This window comes from Lepus europaeus, chromosome 15 (assembly GCF_033115175.1).
Source record: "Lepus europaeus isolate LE1 chromosome 15, mLepTim1.pri, whole genome shotgun sequence".
Classification (NCBI taxonomy): Eukaryota; Metazoa; Chordata; class Mammalia; order Lagomorpha; family Leporidae; genus Lepus; species Lepus europaeus.
In genome coordinates, this window is record NC_084841.1 from 7,740,664 (window position 1) to 7,768,603 (window position 27,940).

The following is a 27,940-nucleotide window of genomic DNA, read 5'->3' on the forward strand; positions in this document are numbered from 1 at the left end:
GCAGGGCCCAAGCACTTGGGCCATCCTCCACTGCACTCCCTGGCCACAGCAGAGAGCTGGCCTGGAAGAGGGGCAACCGGGACAGGATCGGTGCCCCGACCGGGACTAGAACCCAGTGTGCCGGCGCCGCAAGGCGGAGGATTAGCCTAGTGAGCCGCGGCGCCGGCCTAAACTGTTGCCTCTTAAATCTCATCTCCTGAATCACATTAAAGAGGACTTGGTATTTAACCCCTTTCAAGAAGATGCACCAAAAAGCTTTTCTTAGAATCCTTCCTAGGATCCAATCCTGAACATGCTGGGGCATGACAGCAATGTAGTCTCGCGCTCCCATGTCCACAGGGTCAGCTGCTACCTGGGGACCACGAGGGAGGAGTGTGGTGAGAGGCACAGGGAGTGCACTCACAGGGAGACACCTCTGTGTGTGGGCCCAGACACTCTGATGGTGGTGGGGACTCCTGGGACCTTGAGAACAGTGTCCTGAGCCACAGCTGGGGAGCCCCAGAAGGGACGTGGACTTCCCATCTTCCCTGCTCCTTCAGTGATGCAGACCGAACACCGCAGTGGGCAAACGACGCCACTTCAGCCTTGCTGCGTTCATCAGTGCCTGGAGGTGAGCCACAGACAGGAAGAGGGCCGCACCATTTCAGTTCTGAAGCTCCACGCTCCCAAATGTGAGAGAAACCCGAGCAGCACGGATGCTAGAAACCCGGGGACCGCTGGCCTCAGTTATACATAACTACCAACACAGCGACGCCAAATCATTAGTTACCTGCAGGACAAATTTCATGGCTGTCCACATCTTTTATTGTATGAAATATTTGCTCATTCGATTGAAGAAAATGTTGTGCTTTCTACATAAGAAGGGAAATGAAGATATATTTTCTCTGGGAAAGTAATTGCTAAGCCAACATTTCTTCTACCCTACCAGTCATGTATATATTTGTTATCTAGGCAGCTAGCAATCAATCTATTATTCATTTACTTCCCACTGTCACTCAGAAAGGCTTGAGAGTGGTTTGCATAAATTCATTCAACTCAGGCACATGTTTTTTCAATCATTGTCTCCTTGATCACTATTTTTCTTGTTAAAATTTTAACTCACTGTAGCCTACAGGCTTTGTGTGTGTGTGTGTGTGTGTGTGTGTGAGAGAGAGAGAGAGAGAATTATATTTAAAAATAAGCAGACAAAAAAAGCTTGTGGGAAATGGAAACTTAAAAGATAACTTAAGAAACTTAAAAGATAAGTTCATTTTGGTGCAAATATTTTTTTGAAATTTATGCACACAGGAGGTCTTCAAGAAAGTCACAGAAAATGCATATTATGAAAAATCCATGGAAAATACACACTATGAAAACCCTATGGATTTCAAAATTGTTTTGCACTAAAATGAACTTGTAATTCCATTTGCATATTTTTTTTTGTAGTACCCTGTATTGGATGCTTAGCCACAGTCCCCCTTGGCACCATCTCTATGGCTTGTAGGGGTTAGATAAGAAAACTCAGGGAAGAAAATCGGAGACTGAAGAATGGCTGCAGTGGAGAGGGAGGGTGGTTAATCCTTAACATCAGCAACAAGGAGCCCTCTTCCTGTCTGTGGCTCACCTCCAGGAGAATGACCCAGAGTTGTGCCCTTCAGCTCGAGACCCAGCTAAGCTGTCAAAAATGTGATATGATATCTGTGCCTCAAATTGCTTTTTATTTTTAACACATTAAACTTAAAACTGGAAGTTGTTAAATTGTTCCAAGTAGACAGAGATAGAAATCCAAAAGAGAAGAGGAGTTCAAAGTCATTGAACTTTAAATTGCCACCAGGAATAATCTGATTTTCTTTATCTCACCCTTTTACTGTCCTTCTACCAGTGTCAGCTTCTGTGTTAAAATTTCCAATGTATTTCTTTATGAAATTTATTATTCCCCCAAGCTATGTTCTCCTGCATTGGCGTCTGCAATGATTCAGAGTGCTCAAGGATCAAGGTAACACTCATCCTACCAGCATCACAACTGTTCACTTTCCAAGGTATGTCTAGGTCATGATCACTCTATTTAGCCCATATATAGAACTTGAGTGTTTTGAGGTCCTTGACTTTTTAACCATCTCCATTTTATACTTTTTGAACACCCCAGAATCATCTCCAAGAAGAACGCATTATTGGAGAGATTTCCACTAACAGAGTTTGGCTGAAGGGGCTAGGGTGGCTTCCAGGCTCGTCTGCAAGTGGTTAGGAACACACACTCAACCCCAGCGCTGCTTATTCTGAAAACTGCACCACATCCAATTCTTACAGGAGTCCGCCAGGTTTGTGTGCAAATTATGAGCTAGTGCTGTTTGTCAAAACCCCAAACTGCTTTCAGAGTTACTTTTCCCCACTTAACCTGCAGCCCTGGGGGTCTCATCAGATGCAGAGGCAGAATCAGAGCATTCCCAGGAATCAGCTTTTCTCCATTAGTATTCTAATTACTGGCAAGCTCGGTCTCAAATTCTTTTCCCTAACTCAAGGAAATAGTATTTACCTGCTTGGGGAGTTCTGAAAATACTAATGCCTGGGCCCCAGTCCCTGGGGATCAATTTAAATGGTTCTGGTAGGGTGTGGGCTTTATTAGGAGGGTGATCAACAAGTTCATGGAAGAGGTGGGCATTTGAGAAGCTACTGGGACTTCTGCACCCCACATTGGAGTGGCTGGGTTCAGTACCACCTCAGGCCCCTGACTCCAGCTTCCTGCTGGTAGTTGGGTTCTTGCCACTCATGTGGGAGGCCTGGATGGTTTCCAGCTCGGGCTTCAGCTGGGCCCAGTGGCCATGGTGAGCAACGGGGCTTTTGGGGAGTGAGCTAGATGAAGGGAGCATGCTCTCTGTGTCTCTCAAAAACCAACAATAAACAAACAAAAAATCTCATGGGAAATGAAATGAAAAGAGAAGTTCATTTTGGCATGAAAAATAGACATCTATGCTTGTATGAGTCTTCAAAAATTTATGGAAAAAATGCAATATTATGAAAAAACTATGCATGGATTTCAAATTTTGGGCACCAAAATAAACATGTTTTAATTCCCCTTTCCACAAACTTTTCAAAGTACCCTAGAACTCTCAAAAGCTCCCCATCTCCCTCCCAGTTGATACTGATAATCAGCTACAGTTGCAAACCATTTGCCTGGAGTTTCTTTGCCTCTGCATAGATGCTCACGACTACTAATTGGGAGCACGCAAACATATTTTTAAAGTGCTAAATCCTAGGAGGCCCTCAGTCCCTTATTTCACTTGGGAATGTCAGGTCAGGCACTCAAGGTTGATTTCTGCAAGAGCTAAACTAGTTCACAACCTTAGGGCTTAGAGATGCCACACATGGAGTCCCAGCCACAGATTACCCAACACTCACTGAGTGTGTGATTCAGCTGCACACGCCTGCACCTGGCAGTGGGCAGCTCGGGGAGCTGGCACCACATCCTCCCTTGTTCCACCTGTCAAATCCCACCTATCCTACTTGGGTTTGTGTCAGCTAAACAGGAAGCAGGAAATACGTTTCTCAAATCACTGCTGCTAAATGAATTAGGCCTCTGTTGCATGGAGGCCTTTTTACCAATGCAACTACAGTTTTCTTCCCTTGCTATTAGCCAGATGCCTTCACACCTCTCTATAGACTGTCGCAATCCTGTCTGTCTACTGAGCTGTGAGACAGGGAAGGTACCCTGTTTATTTCTGAAGCCCTGGTACTGGGCATAGTACCTGCAACACAGAGGTGCCTAATAAATGCCACTTGGATTTAATGACTGAAGATGAAATGCAATTTGGAGAGTTTCACAGAGCTAGATTCCATGGCTCTTCTACTCTACCATTCTAGAACAAACGACCACAATCAGAACCTTATGATGACTTTTAGAGACCCTCATCGTAATTACCTTCTGCTGTCGCTAACTCTTTTAGACACACACGCAGTTGGGCTGAAGGTGGTGTTAGTTTAGGTAAAATAATACCCAATGGCCTCCATATTTTACATGGTCATTTCTTTTAGCGACTCTGTTCCAAGACAAGACATATCAGCTTACCTCTTACCCAATCTTGAAAGTTTTTTGAAACACTGTTATAGTTGCCACAGCTGGCCCCGGATTTGTGCAGACTCCATCCATGTCTCTCAGAGAACGGGGCTTGTCCCCTACTTCTCTGTTGCTTCTTGTGCCATGGAGCTCAGAAAACACAAGTGCCTATCTATGGCAAACATGCTGGGTTTTTTCCAAACATTAATGCTTAGGAGAACCGGGGTAGAAGGATAAGACAGGAGACTGTATCACATTTCTCATTAGATAAGCTCCAATTGTCTTTAGGATGGGGTACAGCCACCCACTCTGCCTGCCTAACTGTGCCCACGAGCCAGAAGGGGCTGGATTCTGAACAGGTCACCTTGTGGGAACATGACTGCAGAGAGAAGTGCTGACAGTCATCTCCAGACAGGGAGCAGTGCATGTCACTGAGGGGGTGGAGAGAAGTTAGATGGGGTGGAATGAGATTGCCCCCACAGGCCCCGCCTCCCCCTGAACACTAGAAAAAATCCCGTCTTATAGGCTGTGCAGTTGAGTGTACCTCCTGGCCCCCTGTTAAATGAGGGACAGAGGAGGAGGAGAAGGGCTGTGGGTGAGCAGCTGGCTCCATCCCCGTAATAAAGAGCTTAGAAAGAGGGCGAGAGGGAAGAGCACACAGCTCAAGGGCTGCTAAAATGGCGGTCTGGAAGATGTGGTGAATGGGGGAGGGAAAACAGGTTAAATACCGAACCCTCCTTAACATGCCTCAGGGGTTGAGATGGCAGAGGGAATGGGATTTGGGGTTACTTGTCTGCTGGCCTCTGCTTCTGGAGGAGGGCACATGGTAGAGACCACGCTGGGCTGGAGGGCGACGCCGCTGATGCTAACACACAGCTGGGGTGAGAGGTTGCATGCCAACACTTGCCATTCCTTTCCAAAGTGCGTTCTGGCAGTTCTGCCTCCTAACCTTGGAAAATAGACTCAACAAACCCTTGCTTACTGACCACACGTTGGCCCCAGGAAGCCTGCAAGGCACTGAAGAGACAGGGCTATTAATCCATTAGAGCCATTTGACCTGGGTGGTATGAACAGAGTCCATGTTGCCTTAGCTTTCTGGAGCAAACCTGCCCAATCCTATGTTCTTTCTTCTTACTATTCCTTCCCCAAAACATCTTGCTCAGCACTCAGCAGCAGCCTTCATTTTAGTAGGCTGTTTTCAGAGACAGCGACCTCCTTGTACCTGAAGGTAGTTTTTGCCAATCATATCCTGATTTCTAACCAGTAAGAAATCCACACCTCACCCCCTAGTCCCACCCTCTTACCTGAAGTCCGCCTTACTGGGCCAAGGCAATGTATGTTCACTGGGCTGTATATAAATTCTGACAAGAACGTGGCCACTTGGAAACACTGCCCAAGACTCCTTGAAAGGCACTGAGTGTATCTCCCGGGTGTAGGTCCCTCATATTCTGTCCTGAATGAACCATCTACTAATGGTTTACAGATTCTATTTGTTTCCTTTGATATTAAGATAGGGGATACCTCTGACTCTGATAGGAGCTTAGGTAGATAATCAACCTTGAAAACGAGCAATGGGTGCTGATTTCCCCTAGGTGTGTTAACTGGAACCCAATATGGAGCCTGGGACACTGATGGCTGGTATACAGTCATTGGTCTTTCCCCCTTGTATTTTTTTTTTTTTTTTTACGTAACTCTGGAACTTCCTGAGTCTGGTGAGATTTATTTGGCTTCAGAACAAAGATTTTTTCAGTGGGCATGCAGAGACTATTTGGTGCTGAAGTAACACATACAAGGTTTTTTTTTTTTTTTTTTTGCTTTAGCTGTCCTTGAAGGCTCCACAGCCCATAAAGCTTGTCAATTCTAATTTTCTTTGAGTGACTTGAAATACGAAGAAAAGTATGGTGAAAATCCTCTGGGCTTCTAGCAACCCAAGCCTGTCCACTCATCAACCAGAACACTTGGAGCACATCACGCACATTCACAAACAAGACCTCTTCATCAGGGACCTACTTTCAAAATGCAAGACAAGACGGGAGTAGCTGCCATTCTCTGCAACCAGCAAAGGAATTAAGACTCACAGATCCCACAACTTGATTGTTCAAAACTTTTCCATCATTTTAAAGTGGAATTAGCCTATTAACATAATCACACGAAGCAGAGAAAGAAAAGCTTCCAAATGAGGGGTAGTTATAGGCCCACAGCGCTTATTCCAATGAAAGGCATTAAACAGCAAATGTGGAAGAGCAAACTCTGATGGATGGTCTGTGTAGCTGAGCACCAAGCCAGGTTTTGCTATTAACGAAACCTTCAGCTCATCCTGGCTGTGATGAAACAACCTGCCATCTAGTTTTAAGGGAAACTGTTAAAAGATGCTTTTAAGCCAATTCCATCAGCAATTCCAAAAGCCACTAGAGTTGACCATTTAGGCTCAATTTTAAGGGCCAAAAGGGAGCCTCTGCAGTGTAGTGCAGAAATGAGAACCACCCGACATCCCAGTTGCTTTAGCTGCTTCTAATGAAATGTAATTAAGCTGATTTGGATCCCTCAAGATACAGTAAATGGAGAGGATAAGAATATTCGGCAGTGCTGGCTTTCAAAAGTGAACACCGCGTCAGTCCATCTTAGGAATTCAGTTTATTGCCATTGGCCTGATTCTAAAAAACCCAGATTTGGAAAGGTGAAGAGAAAGGTATATAATTTAGAGAAAGTATGTCTTTGTGAACTTTCAAAAGTTACATCATAACAATGGAATGCCAAAAAATAAAAAAAAAAGCTCGAGAAATAAAATTAGAGCAGATCAATCAAAGCTTTCATTTCCTTGGCTTCACTTTTGAGGGCTTCACTCAAAGATCCTGTCCAACTGTACTGCAAAGTGAAATTTAGGATGAAAGTGAACAAAGTCCAGTTGTTGGGTCCAAAGTCCACATTTCTAATGCTTAAACTGACATTTGAAGAGTCATTTTATATAAAATGCTGCACACCATGGAAATGGAAGAAGTCATTGAAAATGCCTTCTGCCCACCTCAGCTCTGCAGCCACAGTGGTGCCTCTGTGCACTTAAAGGTCTCAGCACCATGCTGGACACAGGGGTGAGAACAGAGCAGGGGCAGGCTGGGCACCTGAGCAGCGGTGAGGAGAGATGGGCCTGTATCAATGACCACATCCACAGCTAAGAGCCATGGAGGAGAAGTTCAGGTCACTATGAGGGATTGTGTGCATCTCAGAGACCTGGAGAGTCCAGGGAAGGACTGTAAAACCCAGACACAGCGAGCCGGCAGGGAAGGCATTCCTGATTGAAGAGTGAGCCTGAGCCCAGGGAATGCAAGGGCCCTGAGGCTGGGACAGGCTTCTGCCTGCAGAGAGATCGCAAGGAGGAGCAGGGCCAGTGGGGCTGAAGAAAAGACCGAGGAGAGAGGGAGATGCGCTTAGAGAGGTGGGGAGGAATCTATCCCGAGAGACCCCGGGTACTGCTCAAGATCTTGTTTGAGTCAGGACAGAAGCTTAGCTGTGAGAGAGGGATGTTAGGGCCCAAAATGCTTAGGCAGAAGGCAGCCAAGGCTGGCTGAGAGAGGACTCTCTTTCCTCCCATCCTTTTACGAAAGAAGCACAGGACCGGCGTTTGGTATAGTGGCTAAGATGCGTCCATCCTGCATCAGAGTGCCTGTTTCAAGTCTCACCTCCACTTCCGATCCAGCTGATTGCTAGGAAGGCAGCAGGAGATGACTGAAGTATTTGGGTCCCTGCCCTCCACATGGACGGAGTTCCTGGCTACTGGCTGATTAAAGCTCTCATGGCCATTTGGGAGAGTGAACCAGTGGATGGAAGATCTCTATGTGCCTTTCAAATACACTGAAAATAAATGGATGAAAATAGAAAAGAAAGAAGCACAAACAGAATGTGAACCATCCATGGACAAAGAGCAGAGGGAGGGGGGAAGAAGCCGGAGAGAGGAGCATGGGCAAGTTTCTTGCTCAGAGAAACCACTTACGAAACAGGGAAAGAATATATATTTATATTTTAGAACAGAATTCAATAAAAAGAAACACAAAGTAAAGTGATCAAGAAACACTGTTAAAACGAATCTACTATGTGACTGGGGAAAGGTAACCCAATATGGATGACTCATTTCTGTATTTCAGAAGCCAGCAGACAGCTGAGGATGTAGTGAGTACTCAATACGAGTTGCAGGAATGAATGAATTTCAGTAACTAGGAGTGGGCACTTGCTAGAACCATTGGGAAGATAGTTGTAAGAGGAACTGCATGGTATTGTCTTACTCAAGGAGATTGCAAGGAAATGGGGGGCTTATGGTATAGCCTGGCACAGAGGAAAACCTGGTTGAGTATATCTCAGTTTACTTGTCTGATGCTACGCATTACATGGGTGGTGAATCCATCTGCTGGTTGCACGGAGCACTTGCAGGGAGCACAGCAAGAATGGCTCTCTCCTGAGGAGTCTGTTCGTCAGATTTCATCCCGGAGAACTACGGGGAGTTACAACCGGCATCACGACAGGGCGAGTAAGTTGCAATTGCAAGAAATATTCAAGGCAGTTGCACCAGCTTCCCCTGGGAGTTTCCAATGTCTGTTATGCTGCTACGAAACATACTGGGAGCATGAAGGTCTTGTTTTCCCAGTGAATTGGCTGCCTTGCCTCAGACCAGGAGTCTGGAGTGGAAGCCAGTGGGTAAGTACCGTGGATGAATTTCCAATGACATGACAGTGCCATGGCAGCTCTCAAGAATGTGGTCTCTGTAAAAACTGGGCACAGACACCCAAAGGGAGTCCTGGTGTGGACACAGCATGACCATTGTGGGCAGAAGTGTCTCAGCTGCCGCCTCGTTATTTTCACGTTCCTGTAGCAATTCTGCTTCTTCAGTCAGGCTCCCAGGCAGCGAGACTCCTCAATTGACCAAGAGCAGGAAGAAAAGCGCCCGCCCTTCATGGCTGTTTCTCTTGGGGACATCTTGGGTGTGGACCCCTCACGCCGTGCTATGCAGGTGTGGATGGCTTCCTGAGACCGACCTGACCCTGGAGGCATTATGTCAACAGGCTTGACGGTCACACCCTGACCTTTACTTGAGAGTTCGGGAGGCTGCACAATGACCTCCAAAGGTGGCCCCACCCTCATCCCAGAACCTGTGAACGAGTATGCTGTCTTAAGTGGCAGAGGGAGTTTACGGTCACCATGGAGTGAAGGATCTTGAAAGCGGAAGCCATTCTGAATATCTGGGTGGGCCCGTTCTCATCACCAGGGCTGTTCCGTACAACAGGGACCCAGGAGGTCTCAGAGAAATGAAGAAGGGAGGAAGCCATCAGAGACCTAAGGGTACCACTCTGGGAGCTCTGAAGATGGGGGAGGAGGCCACCAGCCTGGGAATGCAGGCAACCGGTAGAACCTGGAGCAGGCAAGGAAAAGATGCTCTGGAGGGCTCCTGGAGGGAATGCGGACCTGACTCAGCCCAGGGAAACCCATTTTGGACTCTAGAATTGTCAGGAATATATATTTATATTTATAATACATATTATATATGTTTAAAGATTTATTTTATTATTTGGAAGACAGTTAGAGCTAGATAGAGAGAGAGGTCTTCCATCTGCTGGTTCACTCCCCAAGTGACTGGAACAGCCAAAGCTGAGCTGATTCGAAGCCAGGATCCAAGAGTTTCTTCTGGGTCTCCCATGTGGGCACAGGGGCCCAAGGACTTGGGCCATCTTCCACTGCTTTCCCAGGTCATAGCAGAGAGCTGGATTGGAAGTGGAGCAGCCATGACTTGAACCAGCACCCATATGGGATGCCAGCGCTGCAGGCGGGAGCTTTAACCCACTGTGCCACAGTGCCAGCATATACATATTTATACACCACTAAGTTAATAGTGATTTGTTGGCACAGCAACAGAGAGCTAAGCAGATAATAAATTTCAAACTTTGTCTAAACTATGTATATTTACAGATTTAGTAGATGCTCTGTTAGAATTTGGGAAAACCTGTAGATGACGAAACGTCTGTGGTTTTCCTACTGTTCCTGTTTTGACAAAGGTCCCCAGGCAGGGGAATAACAGATGCCTCAATGCCCCACATTCTTTTAGTAAAGTGTTCGATCATCCATTCTGCATTGCAAAAGTGGTGGACAAAATAAGGTTGTGCGGTATCAGTATACGACCCTTCTCCAGACTGCGTGAGACTGGGCTGAGAATTCACCCGATGGTAGGAGGGAACTGCTGCTGGGGGCGGCCGGTGGCTGGCCTTCCCATGCTCCCTCTCCTGAAGCCCTGGAGTTTGGGCGTTGCAAGGACTGGTGACTTGAGATAGATTTAGTGCCACTGAAGTTCACGAAGCCCACCCACTGCACGGGCTGCTTCCAAGGCCTGTATGTAACTGTGAGATCACACAGCTTGTTGTTTTTTTTTTTTTTTTTTGGACAGGCAGAGTGGACAGTGAGAGAGAGAGACAGAGAGAAAGGTCTTCCTTTTGCCGTTGGTTCACCCTCCAATGGCCGCCGCGGTAGGCGCGCTGCGGCCGGCGCACCGCGCCAATCCAATGGCAGGAGCCAGGTGCTTCTCCTAGTCTCCCATGGGGTGCAGGGCCCAAGCACTTGGGCCATCCTCCACTGCACTCCCTGGCCACAGCAGAGAGCTGGCCTGGAAGAGGGGCAACCGGGACAGGATCGGTGCCCCGACCGGGACTAGAACCCGGTGTGCCGGCACCGCTAGGCGGAGGATTAGCCTAGTGAGCCGCGGCGCCGGCCACAGCTTGTTTTTAAACAGAACTTCCATAACTACATGGGGCACAGAGTCTGTACCCCCCTTGGCCTGTGTGCAGTGGAGTAGCTGAAGCCTGAGGCACATGGACTGTTCTGAGGAGCTGGTCGGAGGTGGCTAGGTCCAGACTAGGCATGCACAGTGTTGGAAAGGCTTCATCTGGGATGAGATGCCTCTGAGAAACCATAGCACTGCCCTCGTGGCCAGAGGAGTTACCTTGTGGACATCTCCCATAGGCAGAAATGGATCAATACTGGGCTACAATCGCACAGGCCAGGTTCTGTTTGGGTCCCCTTTCTTCCCGTAGCTCAACTTGGTTGGCGATCATGAGAATGGGGTAGGCACAGCTTACTAGCGGGAGGGGAGATGGAGCTCGGAAGCGAGAAGAAACTGCCCATGATCACTCTCGTGCAAATAAGGTTCTCATAGCCACAAAATGATCAGTTCTACTGAAATCCACCAAAAGGAAGCGGTGAGTTTGAATTAATTGTCCAAGGTGAGCAACAAGAATGGTTGTAGACTTACATTAAGATTACTGAGTTTTCTAGTTCCTGATCCAACTCTTTGATTTCCTCCCTGCCTTTTTCCTCTGGGGCATTTTTGTAGCTTTTGACTTAAGACATTATGGGCAAAACCTTGTGAAAGGAGAATTTCAGAGGAGATGCCCGGTCTGCTATGTGGGATTCCCCTGACGTAGGAATCTCGCCCAGCAATGGCTATAACTTAGTCACTTCTTGTTTAGCAACTGCCATGAGCATCGATTTCCACTTTGGCACAATTGATTTTTGCTTCTGTTCCCATTTGTGCCTTTGTTTTTGGACAGATATCATATGATGAGTGTCTGAGCATTGTCTCACCGGGGTCAGGGGACCTTGTGAAGAAAGACCTTCTTTGTCAATACGAATATCAACCAGTAAATGCCCAGATTGATGGAGGAGACAGAACCATAGCTGAGTTTCACCTCAGCCTTTTCATTTTCTATCCTAACTTGACATCAAGTGATTTAGAAAAGAACTTGAGGAGCTACCACCATGAACCTGAGGACACTGACCCTGAGGGAGTTTTAGAATTTGCCCCAAAGTCCTCCGTTCTTCACTCATTTCTTGGTGAAGAAATTTCTAACATGGTAGGAAGATTAATAAATTCCTCATAAGCAACTGCCTTGATAAAATGACAGCTCTACAGTTAGTCGCTTAATTTACTTCTATAGAAGATTTACTGCTTTTCCCTCACTATCTGAGATAGCCAGAAAGTCAAATCTATTAATTCCCAAGATGGCAACATATTCAAGGAAGTATTAATGTCCCCTACCCTTCTTACTGCAAGCCTTAAAAATCAAACACTTTTAATTTTGTCATATGGTGTTTTTCTTTGACAGTATTTCAAAATAGTTTTTCATTCTCATTAGAATCTAGTATTGTTTTTTCATTGGCCAGCAGGTGCCTGAGCCCATGGCTTCAGTGTGGGGACCAGGGTTATCTGCTCAGGTAACTCTACTGCTCAGACTCCTACAAGCAACAAAAGACTTGACTAGGGCTGTGTTCCCTTCCTCACCCACTGTGGTTTGGACCTTGAGGAAATCTGCAGGCAGTCCCTTACCTATCCATAATTACTTATTGATTTCTTGTTGTGTCAGTGTAATGGTAGCAAGAGCCAATGCAACAAATACAACTGCAGGAAGAAAAGAGAGCCCCGTGCAAGACAGGCTGTGAAGGGCTCGACTCTACTCCTTTCAAAGTTCATTATTCACCTGCTGAATGGTATGTGTGACCTGAATGTTGATCTCCCCCATCAGCAAAATGAAGGACATTGAAAGATTAGTTTTGCTTTTCTCTCATCAAGATGGTGATCGCAAATACAATATCTCTATTCCGAGAAATGTGAGCTTCCTCAGGTTCAGGCACCAAGCAGCTTGGTGCTCTTGGAGACATAGGCTCTGTGTGCAGGATGCTGGTGTTTTTCTAAGGGGTGGGTGCATAACCACTGGAAACACCAGACCTTGAGTGTTTGTTGGAAAGAATTAGTCTGATTGTCAACAGGACTTTGATTCTTGACATTTGATCTGTGTTTGATTTGATCCTCGAATTTATGAGCTAAGAATTTTAATTTATCATAGAGAGATTAAGTAGATATTATTCTCTCCGAAGCACTTTGAGTTTCTGAGCACACAGCAAGGAGCCTCAGTAACATAAGCTACACACCAGGAACTCATCTACCACTTGCTAATAGCGACCTCCCTTCCCCTTCCCACAATGCCTTTATAGAAACTATTTTAAGGGTTGAGTGTTTTCCATGCAAGCAGCCCATGGAGAAGCAAAGCAACAGAAGAACAAAGGAGGCGTCCCTTCAACTCTGTTTCCCTTCCTCCAGCACCCAACAATCAGATGCATTTCCACCCTGGTCCCCTGAGGCTTCTAGCATCATCTCTTACTGCATCTCAGGACCACAGCAGGGTTTGCTGTGCCTGAGCTCCATGACTCCCTGAGAAGAGTCCCCAGGGCATCATGGAAGATGGCGTGGGATGACTGCAGGTCGGTGCTGTGACTGTTGTTGGAACCTCCCGAGAAGCCTGGTGCTCCCAAGAAGATCTGGCGGGGTTGAGTTTGACGGAGACCCCAAGCCTGGCATGTGGATCAGGAGGCACCAATGGACGTGGGAGTATGATAAACAGGCGCTGTGCTGAGCTGGTGTTCACTGTGGGAATTTAGGAATGAGTCACACACAGACAGATGTCATGGGAGGTCAGGGAACCTCCTGACGGGCACCTCGACCTAGAGGCTGACCCCTCCCAAGTAGGAATGGTTGACCAGCGAGGGAAAGATTCTAGTACATTGGTAGTGAAGCTCTTATAACAGGTTACTTTGTCCCAATAGAACAGCAAGCATGATCTTGTTTGCATTTTTAGTTAAAAGCCCATATAATGCTACTTTAGTAAAATGGGAGGAAAATTTTTATCTGAAGGCTTACAACAATGCACTAAGTCTTGTTCACATCTAAGTCCAGGTTAAAAGGAGGGGTCTGGGGGATTTTTTAGGGCACTGGGACTATTCTGGATGATGCTATACTGGTGGATATGCACCGTCCAAATGCAGAGAATGTACAACATCAAGAGTGAACCCTGATGCAAATCACAGCCTGTGGGTGATGAGAATGTGTCTGTGCAGGTTCACTGACTGTAAGGAATACAGCACTCTCAGGAGGGTGTTACTAAAGCAGGAGTCCATGCATGTGTGGGGCAGGTGATGCATGGGAAATCTCTGTACCTCCTGCTCCACTTGACTGTCAACCTAAAACTGCTCTAGAAAACAAGGACTGAAAACCAGAAGAAATCAGTCAGCTTTCTAAAAAAAAACAGTAACAGAAACATCCAAGCCCAAGTGACAAACAGGCTTACGTCTTAAGTGACTGCTAGGTAAATATTACTTTGAAAGCAAAACGAGCCATGTGCAATTTAAAACCAAAGCCGGTTACTGCGTTTGTGTTCAGGAAGCCTCGCTAAATTGGCCATGGACCTAACGCCTCATGAAGACCCACAGAACAGCAATCCATCCCGGGTAGGGAGGAGACAAACTTCAATTTTCCCAGTCATTAGGCCGGGAGTTGCATCTGAAGCCTTCGCTGTTACTGGTATCTAAGGACGGGAAACAGAGTCATTGAAGCAGTGCAAATAAGCCGAGAGCTGCAATTTCTGAAGAGAAAGAGAGGCGGAGGGGGGAGCTGGGGTTTTCTGGGGGACTGTAGGTAGCTGTGTGAGGGGCAAGCCCGGCCATGACGGCTCCTGGGCTCCTGCCTGGTAGCGGGTGGAAAGCTCTGCGGGCCAGTGCCCGGGTGCGGGATGCTAGAGGAGGAGCCGAGTGCGGGGCAGGAAGGCCTGGCTGTGCTCTGACTTCACTGACGTGCTGTGGCTGAGCAGGTGATCCGGCAGGTGGCTGGATATGTGAAGAGAGAGAAACAGACTTGAGAGACAACCAAGGTTGGAGACGGAACCTAGGGCAAGAGTTACGGTCCCCCAGGAAGAGGCTGTAGATGGCAAAGATGTAAGCAAGGGGCCCTCAGGAACACCAACACTGAAGGAATGAAGACAGACCAGCCTGTGAAGGCGAGAGATGGAGGGACCTGAGAGCCAAGGCAGCATGGGGTGGGAAAAACATGGAAGTAAGACATTTTTTGAGCAATGCTATTTTGCATGATGTTTTCAACCTGAAACACCTAGGACCACAGCAGGGACTCACATGGGGGGAAGGCAGCCTGCTTGAACTTGTATCTCATGATAACCCTAGACTTACCCCCGATCCTCAACCTAACACAAGTCTTCAGTCTGCTCGACTCACCACACATACACGCACAGCACAGACATGGAACCAAAGCATTCAAGCTACTTTGAAAACCAACAGCATCTTTCAGTGTCAATAATGGCCTCCTATTAAACCCTGTATTTGAAATTTTGTTTGCCTAAACCCTACCATGCAAGATTCTTCCTGTTGGGACTTGTGTATCGCATATACTGTTGGCAGGCAGAACTGCATAGGGGAAAGACTGGGAGGGGGCACTGGGTGGTCACCTAAGAACTGGAAGAGACAGAGTATCAATGGGAAAGGGGCTGCAACAACACAGGAGGAAGCACACAGTGATGATGATGATGATGATAAATGAATCCCTGAGGGGCTGGCGCTGTGGCATGGTGGGTAGAGCTGCCGCCTGCAGCGCTGGCATCCTATATGGGCACCAGTTCAAGCCCCTGGTGCTCCACTTCCAATTCAGCCCCCTGCTAATGCTGGAAAGCAGCAGAGGATGGCCCCAGTACTGTGCCCATGCACCCACTGTGAGAGATCCAGAAGAAGTTCCTGGCTCCTGGCTTTGGATGGGCCCAGCTCTGGCCTTTGCAGCCATCTGGAGAGTGAACCAGCAGATGAAAGATCTCTCTCTCTCTCTTTTTTCTCTGTAATGCTGCCTTTCACATAATAAATAAAAATATTTTTAAAAAAGAATAAAATATATCTATTTTAAAAAGTAAATCCCAGAATTCAAATGGCCTATCAGGATAGATGGCAGGGACAGCATCTGTCTATCAGACAGCATGAAAGACTGTTCTAGAATCACCAGCAGCAACGCCCACTGGTGTATTACTTTCCAGTTTACAAAGCAGCATGAAGACTGCTGTTCCAGCTGCGATGATCAGCAATCTGGTGTGATAGGTGCTATGGCTTTCACCTCCTGGATGAGCAAACCCAGGGTGGGGATGGAGAAGAGGGGGAGGGAGGAGGGAGGAGGGGAGAGCGAGGAGGGAGGAGGGAGGAGGGGAGAGTGAGGAGGGAGGAGGTGAAAGGGAGGAGGGAGTGGGAGAGGGAGAGGGAGGAGGGAGAGGGAGGAGGGAGGAGGGAGGAGGGAGGAGGGAGAGGGAGGAGGGAGTGGGAGAGGGAGAGGGAGGAAGGAGTGGGAGAGGGAGAGGTAGAGGGAGGAGGGAGGAGGGAGAGGGTCAGGAATGGCTCTCACCAGGTACAGATAATGACCCGAAACAACTCCAGCCATCTTTGAGCATGACTGTGAGTCCTGGTGAGAGACAAACCCTCTCGCTGTGTCCCTGCCTTCAGCAGGAGCTGCCCAAGGGTGATTCTTACACTGATGGACTGGGTGTTCCTGCCTGGGCCTCTGGTCGTTTGATTCTTGGTCCAGTGCTCTTTGTATTTCACCAAATAGCAGGATGAGCCTTCAGACACAAACCTGACCTCAAGTTTTATTAGTATGAGTTGAGAAGGGTTTCACTCTATTCTTCTCTGCTTCAAATCAACTTGGAAGACTAAATTCCTCCTGGGCAGCTATACTACCAAAGGGATGCTGGTGACCCTGCCTGCATATGGGAAAGGGGATGGCCTTGGTGAAAATGCTGATCTACTAGACCTCAGCATGTCTGGCCTAGGCAAGGGATGGCTTCATGGCAACACAGGACTAGCTTCAAAACCAAGGCGCTATCAGAACAGGAACCGGACTTCCTCGGTGTGGCTCTGGAGGGCAGATGTTGCAGATAAAGGGATCCGTGCTTAATATAAACAAGAGGTTCTGAATAATCCCAGATGCTATGCCTCACTGGGCTGTGTCTGCAGCTGACATTAAAGATGTGTGAGCAAGAGGAGATGGCTGCTGGAGCCGTGACTGCCTTCTCCTCCTGCCACAAAGTTCCATGGGGGCTCTGGCTCTTCCATCCTCCAAGGCAGCAGGGGCCCGAGGTCCGAGCAGGAGTTTGGTAGCTTCTGCACCACTTGGCCTTTTCCCTGCTTATGGGCTGTGATGAGGAGGGGGAAGAACCCTGGAGCTTTGCCCACAGAGGCAAGGACCACATTCTGGTGCAAGGGGGGGCAATGCAATGCCCCAGGATCACCTGGTGGCCCTGGGCCTCCTGCCTGACTTGGTGCAGCTCCATGAGAAAGAAAGACAGAACCTGTTCAATCGGAGCTTCCGTAGTTTTGGTTCTATTAGAGTGACTTAACCACCCATGTAACTTTGTACATGATGTACAGATGTACAGAATTTGATGTACAGAATTTTAAGGTACTATATAAGGATTTGTATGCAATGATTTCTATTATAATTTAATTCTATTCCATCCCTCCCCAATATTTTCCTTCTTGCAAGCCAGTGGTCCCAACAGTCCCCTCCCATGGTCAAACACTAGCACCCATGCTGTCTGTGCCTGCTGTCTGAATGACCTTGAAGAGCTGATTGGGTCATAGGACACTGCCCTCATCAGTGACTTAATCCATGGATTAGTAGAAGACTGAATTAACAGTAAGTGAGGGAGAGGCTCTGTCTTGCCATGGCGACGCCTCCACCGCCTGCCATAAGAATTGGGGCTTTGCTCTTGGACTTCCCACCTCTAGAACTATGACTCACATAAACCTTTCCTCTCTATAAATCCCTCAGCCTCAGAGATTCTGTTATAGCAGCAGAACACAGCCTCCTACAGCGACCTTGTTTTCTAAAAGGACCGAGGGTCAAGAGCTATTGATCTTCTGCTTCTCCTTCAGCCCCATATCCAAGGCTGCTCCCAGGGTTCACCTTGCTGTCCTTAGAAAACACCGACCATATGCTTTCAGATGCTAAGACTTGAAAGTTCTATTGTGTTACCCACAGGTAAGGATTGCTTTATAAAAACAGCGAGGCATACTTAGCCTGCATGTAATTACTTAGCCTTCTGTAATCACTGATCTTCCTTTAGAGCACAACAGCCCAGAGGGCAAGGCCTCACTAAGTTTGAAGGTTAGGATCATGCAAATGTATATTGGCTCCAAAGGTCTGAAGAATCAGCCGCTGTTTTGACTTGGTCAACACAGTCAGCTAACAGAATACTCTAGGTGGTCAAATGTGTCTCTCTAAGTGAAATAAAGTAGTTTTGCTAATGAAACGAGATCCTGGCCTCTGGTCCTGAGTCAGAATATAAGCCAGCAACAGATGGGACCCATTTCTTTCCCAAGCACAGGTTGCTCCCATTCCAATTTGCATCTCTCCACTCATGTTTTTCCTCTTATCAGAAATGGCCTTCCCACTTACTTCTTAATTATGCAAACTCTGAATTCTTTGAGCTTTTGCTCTATAATTGTTCTTCCCTTAATTCATGCTTTTCTTTTTAAAGATTTATTTATTCACTTGAGAGGCAGAGTTAAAGGCAGAGAGAGAGAGAGATAGAAAGGCCTTCCATCCACTGGTTGACTCTTCAAATGGCTGCAATGGCCAGAGCTGGGTCAATCCAAACCCAGGAGCCAGGAGCTTCCTTTGGGTCTCCCACATGGGCCCAAGCACTTGGGCCATCTTCTGCTGTTTTCCCAGGCCATCAGCAGTGGAGCGGCTGGGACTAGAACTGGTGTCCATATGGGATACTGGTGCTGCAGGTGGATGCCAAACCTACTATACCACCATGCTGGCCCCTAATTCACGCTTTAACGTCTGCAGTACATAATTCAGAACCCATGAAGCTGCCAATATCCACTCTACCTTTCATTTTAGCCCACATCTACGTTTGGTTCTTCCTACATCTTAGGTTTGCTTTGGAACTCTTTCTTCACTAGGCCTATGAAAGGTGTTTAATACATAGATTTGAAGCCTAGGTAATTAAAAGATCAGTTTCTGGGGGTGACATATACATTATCAGTGAAGGACAGAATACAAATCTACTTCCCCATTGATTAAAAATATCTCATGATAATGAGTGAACACAAAAGGACTTTAACATATGAGAAATTTCCTTGAGTTCTGAGCTTTGCTTTAGCAACACTTATGATACTGGGCATGAAGGCCCTCACTTCAATTCACAACGGCATAATTTCAAAATTATTAAGCATGGCTCTTCAACAGTAGTTTTAAATCATGGATTGACTGGTAACACCACCATTGATTTTTCCAACTCATTCTTCTTGAATCTCCTCACTTGAAACACATTTTAAACCATCTTTGGCTCCTGAATTTTAGCTCCATTAAATTCCTGTCAACACATTCTGTTTTTCATAGAAATAAAAAGACAATTGGACTCTTTGAACCTTATGCCAAAGTAGAAAAAAAAAAAAAAAGAACAAGGATGGCAAACTCATAGGAGTTTTCAGCAAATAGCATGTAGTGTCTCTAAAAGTGGTTTCCCTTCAGTGCCCATGTATGTAGCAGTTGTATTTCAGCAAAGAGGAAACTTCCGGATCCGAATGAAAGGGGAGGTTATTTGAGGCAGTAATATTTCCTCGAGCGTCTGGAGCCATTGACTCAGAACGACCAGCTCATTTCTAATTTATAGCATGTTCTTCATGTTTGGCTGCCTGTGTAGCCAAAGGATCCTTTCCTGGGAGAAATTTCATTTGGCTCCTGGAGGAATCCAAGAAGGAGCAAAGAAGGGGGCCGTTCAAGCAAAACAGGATGGAGCACAACCTATTTCAGGTGGAGGGCTTATCCTATCATGCAAAATGCTTAGGACATCATGTGCTTAATCTAGAACATTCCTGCAACACTTTCTTTTGAAATCTCTTTTTCCACTTAGATGCATGTCCTACTGGGGAAGAGGAAAACTTTGACAGAGAACTACATAAACCAAACTATAAATGTAAAGTGCAAAGTAATGTATCCTCCTGGGAGTAGAAAGGCCTTGGGGAAATCTAGAAATAGATTATAACTCAGTAGAGACAGCTATTGAATATTTCTTTTCTCCCATTTGCTTAGAAAGACCCAACTTCCCTCTTGCAAGATGGTTCCCACTGCCTGCTGCAGCCCCACGCCTCTGCCCAATGAGCTGCTGCACGCTAAGGTTGGTGGATTGGGGATGGATGAGGCAACAACATTGGCTCTTTCCTCTCTGCAGGCAGCCAGGTGGCTGCAAGGAGGTGCTTTGGGCAGTAGCTGATGGAAGCTCTAGAGCCTTCCCCTGCCCTGGTTATGTTTCTGAATCTCCATCCTGAGACCATTGCCTGTGCTACTCTCTGCAAGTCAATGATGTCCTCTCCTTGTCCTGTTAAACTACCTGCACTTGCTGGTCTGACGCTAACTGACAACAACCTCTGGGAGATGCTGTTAATGAAGTCCCTGCCTTCCCCTCGACCCAAAGAGAAAAGTTAGGCACCTTCATTGGGCATCACTTAGAAATGAGGTCAGAACCAAAATTTATAGACATGGCACTCTTCTCTAAAGATTTGAATTTGGAACCACTTTGGAGAGGAATCTTTCTTTCCACGTGTAATCTAAATCCTTGCCTGCACTGGGAGACCGCACAGAACCAAGGCTGAGCTCTTCCTGAGCGGTGGCTATCAACAGCAACACCACCACGTCTTTCCCTTTGAGTAGCAACATCCGGACATTGGCAGGGGCTTCGGAACGTGGGGCAGGCTGGAGGGTCTTCTCAGAGTTCCTGGGCTGGGGGGCTTCTCAGCCTTCTGAGCAGTGTTTGGGATTTTTTTCCCAATGTATCCTTTCTAACATTACTTACTGAAAGTTGTTGATGCTCTCCCCACCCCACAATGCCCTCAGCTCAATACTTTGGTATCCTGTTGGGAAAACAATTTTACTTTCTTTTCTACAACATGATTTAGTAGCGGCAGCAATACTGCATATATAAAAGCAGCTAGAAGAGATGATCTTGAAGGTTCTTATCACAAAGAAAGGATGGATGTTTGGCATCAGGGCTGAGTGCACTGCGTTTATCACCAAAAGATGTATACATGTATCAAGGTATTGCACTATATCCCCAAAATACACACAATTATTAAATTTGAAAAAAATCACAAAAAGATGATTCAGGTTAAGATGCTGTGAGTATGGGTCTGTGTAGTCCAAAGGTTCACCTACCTTGGTATACGTTCAGCATGAGGCTCCTATTGTGGTCACGGCAGCTGCTGGACAGGGGCCTCCATGCACATCAGCGGTGCATCTCACTATGGCCCAGGTCCTGTGTATTGTTCCAGAACCAAGAAGCTGAACCAAAGCTTACCTTTTTGTACAGACTCCTCAGATCTCGATACTGCCACATGCTGCTTAGGACCTGAGATGCAGCCTTGACCACCTTCGGGGAGTGTCTGACAAAGAGAAGACAGGAGGCACAAGATGGTGAGTGCAGCAGCTGGGCTCCTGAGTGACTGACTCATCAGGAAAAGGTCAAAACACACATCCTCCTGACCCTCCCGGCTCTTTCCCTCTCAGCCTGGGTGGGTGAAGGATGATTCTACCATTCCCAACCCCGTGCTCATCAATACCTCCAGGAGGGCGAGGGACTGGGATGCACAGCAACCTGGCAAAGAATGTTCAAAATGCAAACACAAGAGCAGTGGCGTTTAGTCGGATTACAGAGTTAGTGTTTGACTCAAAGATGGATGAGAAAGAAGAAGAAACAGTGATTAGGGAGGGCCAGATTCAGGGGCTTTCATGGTGGTGTGCAACAGGTGTGTACTAAGAAGAAGCGATATACTGTTGCCACTGGAGCATGAGCCCAGGCCTTGCGCTGGCTCTGCCCACCTGCATGAGCATGGTGCTCTGCATTCATGGCTGGCACCCTGCACAAGAGACCGGCAGTGTGCATGCTCTTACATGTACACAAGGAACGCACACGGCCAGGCATCTCTAAATAAAGCCCTATATGCACTTCAAGTCCCTTCCTCTGGCCCACAGTGAGAAGGAAAGGTCCCTTAAACCTTAACATTATAGTATTTTGCCTGTGGTTTGGTGCCCATCTGCACTGCAAAACAGAAACTAAGTCAATAAATCTGTGTTGATTTAATTCCATCAGGTTCTTGGAAGCCCCTTTGCCTGGTGGTCAGGAAAACTATTAATCACACATGGAGTCTTTATTCTAATTGGCTCATTTCATAAGCAACTGCACAGCTCTGGTGGCTGCTATGGACACAGTGGTCTCTTTTGGGGTCTTTCTTTCAAGAAGGGTCAGATGGTCAAAGCCCCTGGCTTCAGGGGTCATATAGTCTCAAGTGCAAAAATACTTAACTTTTCCACCAGAGCACAAAAGGAGTCATAAATATAGCAGGGGATGGATGTCTTTCAGTGCAATGGGATTTGGCTTGTGAGCTGTAGTCTGTGGACCACCAGTCTGTGTGAAAGGAGTCTCCTGGTGTTGGAAAGGCCAAACCCATTCATGAAGACTCCAAGGTGAGGACCACCCCTGAAGCTGACCGGTGTTCAGTGGCCCAGAGAGCCACCGATGCAAGTATCTGAACTGAAACCAAAGATGCCTTTCAAATAAAATGGCCTTTGAAATCTAAAAGTGGGCAGGTGGCTAGTGGGGCAAGTTGAGGTTGGATTTGAGAGCCAAGGTAGTAACATGAAGAGGTCATACATTTTGTAATGGAATACAGGATGCCAATACATGGTCAATGAAGTAGCTGCAATTTTCCTGTGCGTTCAGATCTGTAGTTTAGACCAACTGAGTTTAAATCTGCTTCATCCACTTTCTTTTTTTATTTTTTATTTGACAGGTAGAGTTATAGACAGTGAGAGTGAGAGACAGAGAGAAAGGTCTTCCTTCCATTGGTTCACTCCCCAAATGGCCGCCATGGCCAACGTTGCGCTGATCCGAAGCCAGGAGCCAGGTGCTTCTTCCTGGTCTCCCATGAGGGTGCAGAGGCCCAAGCACTTGGGCCATCCTCCACTGCCCTTCTGAGCCACAGCAGAGAGCTGGACTGGAGGAGGAGTAACCGGGACTAGAACCCAGCGCCCATATGGGATGCTGGCGCCTCAGGCGGAGGATTAACCAAGTGAGCCACGGCGCCGGCCCCTCATCCACTTTCTTAAGGGCAACAGTACAGTCACTACTAATACCCTTACTTCTGAGATGGAATTCAGTGCTGACTGTATTACTTATACCAATTATTTAAAAGAAATAATAAAGAGTTCTTATATATTCCATTTTTTTCTCTAGGAAAGATGAGCTATATTTAACATTTTTTCTTTCAATAAAATGAATGGTTGTTGAATGATTTCAGCATTTATGATAGTGTCATGCTCTAAATGTAATATTAAATTCCTTTCACTTAAAGACAGGATTTTAGGGCTGGCATTGTGTCACAGCTGATTAAGCTGCCGCCTGCAATGCCGGCATTCCACATGGCTACCAGTTCGAGTCCTGGCTGTGCCACTTCCAATCCAACTACCAGCTAATGCACCTGAGAAGGCAGCAGAAGATGAGCCAAGTCCTGGGACCTCTGCCTCCATGTGAGAGCCCTAGATGGAATTCCAGGCTCCCAGGTTTAGCCTGGCCTAGCTCCAGCTGCCATGACCATTAGGGGAGTGAACCAGCAGATGGAAGGTCATTTGGTCGGTCTCTCTCTCTCTCTCTCATTCCTGTGTGTGTCTCTCCCTCATTCCTGTGTGTGTCTCTCCCTTTCAAATAAATAAATAACTCTTTCCTTTTAAACAAGAGAATTTGAGCTGTTTTAATGGATACAGCTAAGGTAACATTTATTCTTATATAATTGGTGCTGAACAGAGATGAAATGCTATGTATTGCTATACTGTATCATTGTTAGCTGGATATTTGTCTGCGACAACAGAGTCAGGAAACTCCAGAGGAACACATATTAATATTCAGGTAGTGACAGTGCAGTTGGAACATATTTAGTATGAAAAAGTCCTCTGACACTGTAATATTTTTGTTTGCACTTCTTGCTTAATAACAAAATAGAAACTTTGAAGGTGTCATGAACAGGGGGTTGTAACCTCTCAATTAAAATGCCAGTGCATCATAGTGTTATAATAATATGTGAAGGTCAAGGAAACATTGCTTTATTCTGAGCTGTTAATTTTGATCCATCTCACTAACTACACTGGAACCACAGAAACTTCTACTTGAAAACCAGTAATATTGATTGAAAGACTTGAACAGTTGAGTGTTTCTAATGTGACAAGTGATTATAGCCTAAGCCACATACACAGTCCGTTAGTGACAAGTAACAGTTGAGACTGTTAATAGCTTTTCTGTCTTATGACAAAATACAGTGACACATTCAACACTATTTCCCATATAACTGTTACAGTTGAGGGGGAAAAAACCAAATGTTTTGAAACAGATGGGCAGGACAGAATGTGCGTAATGGGTGTTTAAACTGAGGTGAAAAGAATAAGTCATCAAGACTTCAAATGGTGAGTATAAGACTCTTAGAAGGGTTAGGAACAGTTACAGAATGCCTGGTCTTCTCCAGAGCTGTCAAGTCAGGGGGCGGGGGGGGCTGTATCAGCTGGGGCATTCCTTGTGGGTGCTCAACACAGCAGAGGCAGCAGCTGGTCACGGCTGCAACACACAGTGAACCGTGCAGCTTCAACACGCTGCGGTCACCCTCTCACGAGTCTGGCCCATTAGTATTTTCTGTATTTAAGCTTGCTTAAATTTAGGAAGCAAATGTCTAGGTACATAAAATGGGGAATCATTATGCACATTTTTCCCACCTGTGTTTTGCTATCTTAAATAAAAATCAGTTTTGAGCGGAACTTATTTCCAGAAATAAGCGCTGAAGAACAGTTTAGGGTGGACAGCTTTGCAGGTGTTTTATAAATGAACTAAGGTGAATTTATATTCCCACTTCCAGTTATTAAATCATCCCCAATTCCAAAAATTCATTTTCAATAAAGATTTTCTATTTTATTAAAACACATTGAGAAGGCTATGGGAATCTTAATGCCTACTGTCATAATAGAATTGAGTGATAAATGATGAGTTTTGTGCTAAGATTTGGAGCAACGCTCTTGGATTCATTTTGTTTTAAGACTAGTGAAAAGCAATAATGAAACTGAAGTGTAGGTAGAAGATGAGGATATATGAAGTTATAAAAACCTTGTTTAGATCCTCAAATTAGTCAGTATGAAAAAAAAGAGATAAACTGCATAGAAAATGGATGCGACTGACGAAGCAGGAGAAGTACAGCCACGAAGACACTTGATTCTTTCCATTTCAACATTTCTTATTAAACTCGTAAATCCAGGCCATTGGCATTGGGAATGAAATAAAAAAAAAAAAAACAACAACTATGAGATGAGAAAAGAGACTATTCCACAAGAAATCTGTAGCTAAAGTAAAGGATACTTAGGAGATCATTGTGTAGTGAAAAATACTCTTCCCATTAGCAATCACCAAGCTGGGATGAGACCTAACAGGGCCGCTTTCTGATCTGGCAGTGAGGACATAAACTATTTCACAGATGATTTATTCAAATGACATTTTCTGTGGTTTCATCAAATACTTTTCCTTGACCATAGGACTGATGGAAATCTTTACTCCTCCAGGCCTATGTAGTGGTGCTTACTGTGGGGTGCACAATCGCTCAGAGGGAAGAAGCAGATGCCTAAATGCTCCCCAAAGCTGGCTAGTCCTTTAATTCAGAGCAAATACTTTAATCTTTGAATGGCTCACTAACATGGACAAAGACTTCAGGGTGTTTTTGTGGATTGTGGTTTCATTGTATGGCTGTGTGCATGCTCTAGGAAGCATTAACATTGTAGCTGTTATTGCTCAAAGCAGGTGGGCACTTCAATTAGAGACTCCACAGGTCTAATGAAGCTACACGAAAGAAAAAGCCGTGTGGCCTTGTGCGGAGGTGGCACAGCATTTGTTTGTTAAGTACAGTATCACACGGCATAGTCCAAGCCAACTATCTACGTGGTCCAGTTATTACAGGAGTCCAGTCGGTCTTCAATACATGCTGGCAGACACTATTCAACTTCTAACGCTCAAACTGTTGGCTGAACCTGTTGGGAGGGTGCCTCCTATGAAACCCTGAAACTTTTATAATACACTGGTGATACCCCAAATTAAGGGGAGTAATTAGAGAATTTCCAGAAAGTTTCAAAGTGCAGCTCTCACAGTCTTTGATAATGACTATTTTGCATTTAGATATATAGGAATGGAGGAACTGGGAATGCAAAGCCAGGAAGTAGAAGGATCCTTGGTAACAAAAGGTTTACCCTTTTAATATATTTGATTACACCAAGGGACTTCCAGGAGGCAAAATTTAATTAAGGCCAGTGAAGGTTTCTACAAAATTGCCAGCTCGCTGATACACTAACACTCTGGCCTCTGAAGATATTCTTCAGTTGTAGATAGTAAGGGTCCATTGGTTCTTAAATCAAACTGGAAGACACTCCTATTTGTGCTGGCATGCTTGCTTTGACACTAAGCCTTATCTCTTTTTATTCTATTTGCCTAAAATTCCTCTTTGCTCTTTTCCTTCCCTTCTGCCGGGAAAATTATCACTCATTCTTGAAAGCTCGATTACTGCTTATTCCAGGAAGCATATTATGAGAGCTCCTCCCTTAGTTTTAGATTGGAAAGCAGAGGCACAGTGGCTTGTAGGATTAAATAACTTGCCCCAGATGCCACAGCTAGTAGGGGAGGGTACTGGACTAGAACTGAGTTCTCCCTGACCGCATCCCCCTCTCCCCGCTCCCCCTCAGGCAGTCTTTCTGCACACGGACTTGCTACACAGTCCTGAAGAGGTGCCAAGCAGAAAGATGTGGCAGCAGCATCATTGCATGGGCCTGCAGCCACACAAGAAACCACAGCCTGACATGGCTTAATTGCTTGAGTTAAGCTAGTTGTCTTTTCTATGCTGCAGGCACACATCACTGTGCAGGCTGGACTGTCAAGTCTACCTGCCAATGTCCCAGGAGAACCAAGTCTTGAGTTATTTATCAAATCAAAATTACCAGTGGATCAACTTTCATCGTGGGATGGGAAGACAAGAACTCATACACTGCTTTCCTTCTCTTGATTTTACCAGAGACAATACTTCCCAGGGACAGTCAGGAGCTGCCCCCTCAACAGGCCCCTGGTAATGCAATCCCACCCATGGTGACACAGAACGTCACCATCTAACTTACTTGTCTCCTTTGCTCTTGGAGATGCCGACCAACTTCTCGATGCCACCGGCGTCCCGTAAGGCCTTGGCATTCTCCATGTTCTTGGTGATCACTTCGTGCAGGGTGCAGCAGATGGCTGTCACCGTGTCATCGGACATGGCCTTGCTTGCTGTGTTGTTGCTGTTGTTTCCTCCTGGGAGCCTGTGCACGAGGTCTCGCATGGCGTATTTGCCTTTGGACAAGAAAATGAAGGGAGAGTTGAGAGGAGGGTGACGTGGAGGAAAAAGAAAGTGGGAGAGGTGGGTGTGACAGGCACGTCAGGGCGAGTCTGTCTGTTCTCTGTTGGGTAACTGTGGATGTACACAGAGAAACAAGAACAAAATGGTACCTATCTTTTAGAAGGTTATTGTAAAAGTTCAGTGAGTTGATGCATGAGAAGCATTTAATGTGTGATGATTCTACAAGGACATGGCTCTTTCTGTTTTATATGCACAGAAGCTGAGAAAATGCAAGGCGATTCTAACACAACTGTCAAAATTATCTCAATGGCAACTACGTTGCAATCTGCATTATTTAAGGAACAAGAGTCAGACCACGAGCACGTGGCAAATACATGTGAATTCCGTATTGTGACCCCTGTAAGGCAAAGAGGAACACGGAAAGCAGGAGAGAGGAACTTGGCAGACAAGGTATAACCAGGTGTCCTCTGAACTAGTGTAACCTGCTGATCTGTTTAGTCTCTTTCATGAAATCTTATGATATGGCTCTATAATGCAACAGTTACTGATTTGAGTTTTTGCTTTGTGGAAACTCTGCTTTCTCAATTCACTTCA

At 46.1% G+C, this 27,940-nt stretch overlaps 1 protein-coding gene across 2 annotated transcripts in view; it reads right to left on the reverse strand.

The window, feature by feature from the left end:
- The window catches only part of CTNND2 (catenin delta 2), a 441,886-nt gene that overhangs the window by 20,459 nt on the left and 393,487 nt on the right, over positions 1–27,940 (reverse strand). For both annotated transcript variants that reach the window (XM_062211762.1, XM_062211763.1), the window contains 2 exons: positions 27,129–27,339; positions 21,244–21,328 (listed from right to left, as the gene is read on the reverse strand). In XM_062211762.1, coding sequence (XP_062067746.1) covers positions 21,244–21,328; positions 27,129–27,339 — 296 coding nt within the window. The remainder of the gene's footprint in view (positions 1–21,243; positions 21,329–27,128; positions 27,340–27,940) is intronic.